Source organism: Corapipo altera, unplaced genomic scaffold (assembly GCF_003945725.1).
Source record: "Corapipo altera isolate COAL_440 unplaced genomic scaffold, ASM394572v1 61553, whole genome shotgun sequence".
NCBI classification, from domain to species: Eukaryota; Metazoa; Chordata; class Aves; order Passeriformes; family Pipridae; genus Corapipo; species Corapipo altera.
Window position 1 is genome coordinate 7,066,753 of NW_020884918.1, and position 6,968 is coordinate 7,073,720.

General features: G+C 44.1%; 1 protein-coding gene across 1 annotated transcript in view; it reads left to right on the forward strand.

Annotated features, from left to right (window-relative positions):
* The window catches only part of ME2 (malic enzyme 2), a 22,715-nt gene that overhangs the window by 6,079 nt on the left and 9,668 nt on the right, over positions 1-6,968 (forward strand). The window contains exons 3-4 of the mRNA XM_027656061.1: positions 4,672-4,805; positions 6,240-6,390. Of these exons, the coding sequence (XP_027511862.1) occupies positions 4,672-4,805; positions 6,240-6,390 (285 nt within the window). The remainder of the gene's footprint in view (positions 1-4,671; positions 4,806-6,239; positions 6,391-6,968) is intronic.

A 6,968-nucleotide genomic window follows, 5' to 3' on the forward strand; every position in this document is an offset into this window, starting at 1 on the left:
TTTTCCCCTCCAATCCCAATTTTTTCCTTTCCAATCCCAATTTTTTTTCTCCTCCAATCCCAATTTTTTCCCCCTAAATTCCCACTTTTTCCTTTTCCAATCCCACTTTTTCCCCTCCAATCTCACTTTTCCCAATCCCAATCCCACTTTTTTTCCCCACTTTTTCCCCTCCAATCTCACTTTTCCCAATCCCACTTTTTTTCTCCACTTTCTCCCCTCCAATCCCACTTTTCCCCTCCAGTCCCAATTTGCCACATTGTGGAAAAGTGGATTGGAAAAGGGAAAAAATTGGAATTCGAGGGGAAAAAAATTGGGAGTTAGAGGGAAAAAAGAGTGCAAATTTAAGGGGAAAAATTGGGAATTTAGGTGGGAAAAGTGGGATTGGAAGGGAAAAATGGGATTGTAGGGGGGGAAATGGGGAAAAAAAAGTGGGATTGGAGGGGAAAAAATTGGGATTGGAGGGAGAAAATCCCACTTTTCCCTTTTCCAATCCCACATTTCCCTTTTCCAGTCCCATTTTTTTTCCCCTGAGGCACGTGGCTGGGAAATGAGGCAGCTGTGGTTCACCAGCCAGAGCGATTTACATCTGTTTTCACACGGTGCAAGAGCCGTTCGGTGTTGTTCAAAGGGTGAATAACCTGGTGAAGGTCCGGGTTGTTTCAACAGTTCAGCAGGGAGCAAATTGCTGTGTCGGCCACACCCTGCAGCGCGCAGGGCTGTGCTGTTCCTGGGAGAATGAAAAAAAGTCATGAAATGGAGTTCAAAAAAAAAAAACGAAGGAGGAAGGAGATCGGGTGAGATTTCCGTATTCTGACCCTGCCCTCGTGAACGCAGAGGAACTTTGAATCTGTGGTCGAGATAACAAGGACGCCTTTGGTTCTGATGGATGAGCTTTATTGATTGTCAGTGGAGGCATCTTGTGCAGTAATAATGAACTTCGTGATTTAGGAAAAGGGAGCAAAGTCAAGAGAAGCAGCCCACAGTCCAAAGTAAGATATACTTTATTTTCAGAATGTTTATGATGCTGCTTCACAGGCTGTGACACACTGCTGAATAAGTTCTAAGAATGATCAGGAGTTACGTGGAAACCATTTGTTAAACCTTCCCTGTGAATTAGGCTAACTCATTTTTTCCGAACAGTGGCATTTTTGGTTACATTCTTTACTTAAACCTTTCCTCGGGGGCCTCTAATGGGATTTTTGTTACCTGTGAGAGTTATCCCCTCCCCTCTACGTGCCTGCAAGATCTCCCCCCCCGGGGTGGGGAAAATAAATTACCGCCCCTAGAACTTCTCTACTTAGAAACCTCTCAGAATAACTTACTCAGTGGTGCTATAAAAATCGCGCTTGAAGGTTTCGGGTCTCCTGTTTACCTTCACGCAAAGCAGGCAGCTAGAATTCGTGTGTGCTGGTATTTATAGCAGCGCTGGCTCTGCGTGACAGAGCCCAGTTGCTGTGAGGTGCCCAGTGCCAGGGAGTAAAACACTGTTCAAGCTGTCACTTCACCCGCTTGTTCCTCTCCCACGGCACAACAGTCGGTTTTGTTGGCGATGAAATTTGTCCGCGCGTGATAATTAATCTGTCTGTGGGCTTTGAAGTGTGCTGGGTTTCCTCCTTTGTCTGTGCTGCCTTAGAAAGGACTCCTGTTTGTTCTGAGCTGTAAAGAGGATTAAGGAGGCTAATCTAAGTGAAAGTTGGCACACGGGCGCTCAGGGGAAGGACAGCCAGCGCTGTGGGGTCGATGGAAGCCAAAAAGTGACCCTGTGACTTAAATCCAAACCATCACAGTGTTTAGGCGTGTAATCCCAGGGAAAACTGGAGGAAATTTGGCCCTTAAGCAGGTGCTGGGGTCTTCAAGGCCTTTGAGGACATCAGTCCCACCGCTGCAAATTGCTGAGGGCCTCCTGATTTCGCCGAGAGTGGTTCTGCCAGGCTTGCTGGGGCTTACAGAGGGAGGCAAAAGCGTAGGAGATGTGTAATTCTGCAGCTCCCCAGGCATGCTGGCTCGAGGAAATTCTCCCTCCTTTGAGGTGCCGTGCGGGGAACAAGCCGCAATCCCAAATCCGAAGCAGGAGGCAGCTGATGGTCACGGATAAAGGTGATGAATGGGAACACACAGCAAGTGTTGGAAGGAATGGAATGGAACACCATTCCATGTTGCTCTAGACAGATGTTCTGTTCCGCTTGGGACGGGGATTAAATCTTTCCGTGGAGGGTGATGTCATTCCGATTCCTGAGTCAGGTCTGGGCAGAAGTTAAAGCGTCTTTTAAATGTGGTGAGGTGTAACTGCCGTGTAAACAAACAGCTGGAAGCACTTACTGCCACCTGAAAATTCACCCTGCTTAGTGTTGCTGTAACTCCAGATGCACTGACAACCCGGGGTTGCCTATGGACAGGAACCAAATGTCAGTGAACTGATTAAAGGTGGGTTTGCTGTTCTGTGTCGGGAAAGGGTGGTCTTTAAAAAGACATCAGCTGCTGATGGCAACAAATTAGGGGGGTATATAAAGAAAAGGGGAAGGTGCATTTATGTTCACAGAATCAATATTTCTCGCAGTATGTGCAGAAGTGAAACTAAAGAAGATCCTTTGCATTATACAAAAAGAAAAAAAAAAAAAGCGGCATTCAGTTTGTGGGGGGTTTTTTTTTTTCTCATGCCAGTGGTGTTTACTTGGTCGTGTTCTCAGTCGGAAATGCTGGATTATTCAAGCCAGTTTTCTGAAATAAGTATCACTGAAGTGCTCGAAGTGACTGGTACACCCAGCCAAAAAAAAAAAAAACAACAAAAAAACCAACCAACCAAACAAAAAAATCAACAAACCGGCAGAAAGAGGAAAAAGTTGAGGAGTGAACCATCACCTGAAATTTATTTATATTTAGTACTGGAAGAAAAAAATGGTTTGCAAATGACTTGTAACTACTGGCAGAAAAAGGATACTGACCCAGTAGAAAAAAGGACAAATTGAATTCAGTATTTAGTGTCAAATCTATTACCTGGAAGGTCGGCAGAAATACAAATAAGTGCAAAAAAAAAAACCCACCCAAATTTATTTTAGGGTTAAAAACTTAAGATTGTTTCCTGCAAGAAAGTGATTGCAAGTGCTTTTTGCAAAACATGGAAGTTTTGGGGCGTTGCTCTCTTTTTTTTTTGTTTTTTTTCCCCTTGCTTTCTAACTCTTCAAGAATTTTATTACTTCAGGTTGTAGTATGGAATTAGTACAGAAAAGCAGGTGGACTGCTTAAATCAGTGCAGTCAAAACAACTGATATTTAATATGATTTAAGTAAGCAGAGAGGGTAATTATGTAAAAACAGTTATTATTTTAACGATGGGATTTCTTTTCCCCAAAGAGTATTGTATTGCTTAGAAACCACTCAAGTGTGATTAATTACACTAAGAATATATTCTGAATTAGAGACTTTTCATTAATGGCCATGCTTTCTGCAAATGCCTGTGAAAGTGTGTTCACAAATAAGCAGAGGTGAAAATATTTATATTCTAACCTGAATTTATGTCTTTTATCATCAAGTGGGAAAATACTATTTTTTTTTCCTGTGCCTTCGGGAGTTGGACCTCGATGATCTTTGGGGATCCCTTCCAGCTCAGGTTACTCTCTGTGACTTCACTGATTGCAAGAGGCACTTGGAATGTAATTACAAGGCGTAAAACAAACCTTAGAAAGCTTCTTTAGATGTTTTGGGGTTGTTTGGTGGGTTTTTTTTTTGGGGGGGGGGGGTGCCAGTAAGAGTCTGCTTCCAGCGCGGGGAAAATGCGCCCTGTGTTTTTTAATCTGTCTGCTTTTCAGTAAACAAAGGAAATGTTGTTTGGGAGCAGATCTCCTTTCCGTCTCTCCCAGAGCGCTGCAGTCAGCAAGCCCTTCCCTTTCAGGTTCCCCTTTTCCTCACAGGTTGATGTGCACAGCCTTGGCACAGCAGAGGCTTCCCTGGGTTTTCAGCTCCCCCACGGTCGCAGATATTGATTTGATCCTTCGCTGAGCTTGACCCACTTGGACGAGCTGAAATAAGGAAGAGCTTGTCGTTTGCAAACTTAAAAGTGGGGCCAGTTGTTGTGGGAAGCGGGGTCAGCAGTCTGGGACAAGGCTGGCAGTGGATCCTCACTTGGAACAGTGAATATTTTCCAAAGTTGCAGACAGGAGTTCACTGCCCCGTGGAGGTGCCTGTCAGTCTCTACCAGCAAGTACCTCCCTGCAGCCTGCTGTGTGTGCTAACTAAAAAAAACCCTGTTTTATTGAATGCTATCATTAAATAATTCAAATTAAATAAATATTTTTAAATAACAATGAGTTAAAACTCTTCGTCCACCCCGAAACAGAGAACGGGAAATTTTTTGCGGTTTAGCTCTTCCGAAGCTTAATTTGCCACAAGTGAGGCTTTCTGGTAGCAGACAAGTAGATTAGTTCTACCCCTAAGCAAAAACGAAGGATTTGGGTTGAACTGTGGCCTTAACAGAAGCATTAGGGCAACTCAGTAACTTTGGGATCTTGTCTGTGTCAGTGAAAGTAGGTGCAAGAAAGCAGCAAATGGAGCAATTAAGATAAAAATCTGTGTCTGCCAGGAGAAGAAAAAAACCACCGTGGATAGTCAGGAATAAGGGTACTCCCAGAAGTGCCAGAGGAAGAGCTGCTAATTATTTCTCACCTCTCCTTTTCAGGGAATGGCCTTTACCTTACACGAGCGGCAAATGCTTGGGCTGCAAGGACTTCTACCTCCTAAAATAGAGACCCAGGACATCCAAGCCTTACGGTTCCACAAGAATCTGGCAAAAATGACAGACCCCTTGGAGAAGTAAGCAGCTCCTCTGGCCTCGTTCTGTCTTGTCTCTGTTAATGGGAATAAAACGGAAGCTGTAAATGGAAATAACTTGGAAACACTGTGTGGGGATAACCAAAGTTTTCCAGTGCCCCCACTGGGGTTTTTCGGTTGGTGGGGTGTTTTATTTTCACTTTAGCCCAGGAAGCTGCTTTTACCATGTGGCTGGATGAGGTTGGAGAGCTTTTTTTTTTTTTTTTTCCCCCTTTTTTTCCCCCCAGTACTCCACGATCGTGAGATAACAGAAAGGAACGTGTGCAAATTATTATTAACAGAGCTGCAGAACCCTCCTGCAACCTGCAGTGTGTATTTCTGTAATGTGTAAGATTAGGTGGCGGGTTGTCAGAGCACAGAACTCTTGGGGGGGGTGGGTTAGGAAGGGGGAGCTGACACATGCTGGAGAAATATGGATAATGAAGGTAAATTGAGGGTTTGAGGCATGAAAACCTGCGTTTTGCATGTTCAGTAGCTCCTGCTGGAGGGGAATTACGAGCTTAGAATTTTGAGTCTCATCCACTTGTATTTTTTTCCGATCGGCCTTTTGTTGTTTTACCCACTGGTTTGGTGAGCAAAATGCGAAGGACTTTGGTTTGTTTCGTTTTCAGAAAGGCATGTTTTCAGCATCCTCTCCGTCTGCATGTAAAAACACACAGTCTGCTGAAGGGGAGAGGAGAGCTGGGGTGGTCTGAGGCTCACTGGGCCACATCAAAGCCCTTTTTTGTTCTCATGAAAACTGAAAGATGACTCTTAAATCCGCACCATGTCACTTGCTGATCTGAAACATGTCGTGTCCTCTGTGTTGGCCAGGTGCCCAGTGGCTGTGGCCTGAGACGAATTGCTAAGTCATTATCTTTGTGTTGTTGGGTCAGCAGGGCTGAACATAAATCGATACACGGTGAACTGGTGTGTAAGTTTGCAAAAATTCAGGTTTGGTTTACACGCCTAAGGTAAGTCCTTCAAAATGAACCCGCTGTTAGGAGTTAAATTGTTTCAGGTGTGTGTTAGCCTTAAGCAAGGCCTTACTGTCAGGACCTTCAAACGTTTTCTGGATGAAAAGTTCTTTCACTGGTAATTTTGGTTACAGCAGTAATGAGACTCCCAGCTGCGTCCTGCAATAAATCCACGGGTTATCTTTTACCCACACTCTGTGTGTTTGTGCTTTAACTTTTTTAGCCTGCGTGGTATATCACACACAGTATTTTTATTTCAGCATTTTAGGGCTGCTGCTCTCTTGTTTTTTTCCAGCTTTCGTTCGGTGCTCTCAGCCTGACTTGAGTAGGAGCAGGGATTTTACGAAGAAAGTGTTTGGTTTTGGTTTTTTTTTTTGCTTTCACTTTTCTTCACGTGGTTTTAAACGAGCCCGAATACGGAACAGTAAGTGGTGTTTTTCGTTGTTTTGGTTAATTACAGGTACATCTATATAATGGGCATCCAGGAGAGAAATGAAAAACTGTTCTATAGGGTGTTACAGGACGACATTGAACGGCTGATGCCAATTGTGTACACACCAACAGTAGGCCTTGCCTGCTCCCAGTACGGGCACATCTTCAGGAGACCAAAGTAAGAGCTATGTGTGTATGCATATGTGTTTATTGCTGCTGCTTTTATTACAGTTTTATTACCATATGCCTGCCGTGCTGCCAGGAGTCAGCTTTCGGTTGTTCTGACACAGTAAGTACGCTTGGCTGGGATCTGGTTTGGGTTCAGCAGTGGCTGCAAAACAAATATTCGTGTTACCAGCTCTGTGCTGGGTAAACCAGCTCAGGCTGGCTGGTCATTCCAGCTCATTTCCATGGTACTCTCTCTGCAGTTCTGAGTGTGCTTCTGGAGCCCTGTTGCTCCGGGGCTTTGGTGCTGTGTGGAGGAAGGGCTGATCCTTCACTGCTGCTGGGATAAAGGCAGTAAGAAACTCATGGCTGAATGTCTGTAGCAGTGTAAAATCCAGGCAGCATCACGAAAACTGTTCTTACCTTAAGAGTTTCAAAGCAGCCAAGCAGACTTTTGTGTTTTTGTCCTTTGGATGATTTATGCCAGTGACCGTAACGCTTTTAATTTTAAGGAAATTGCCCTGTTTGACACTTGAGTTTTACAAAGCAAGGCGAAATTTCTCATTTTTTTCTTTTTTTTTTTTTTTTTCTT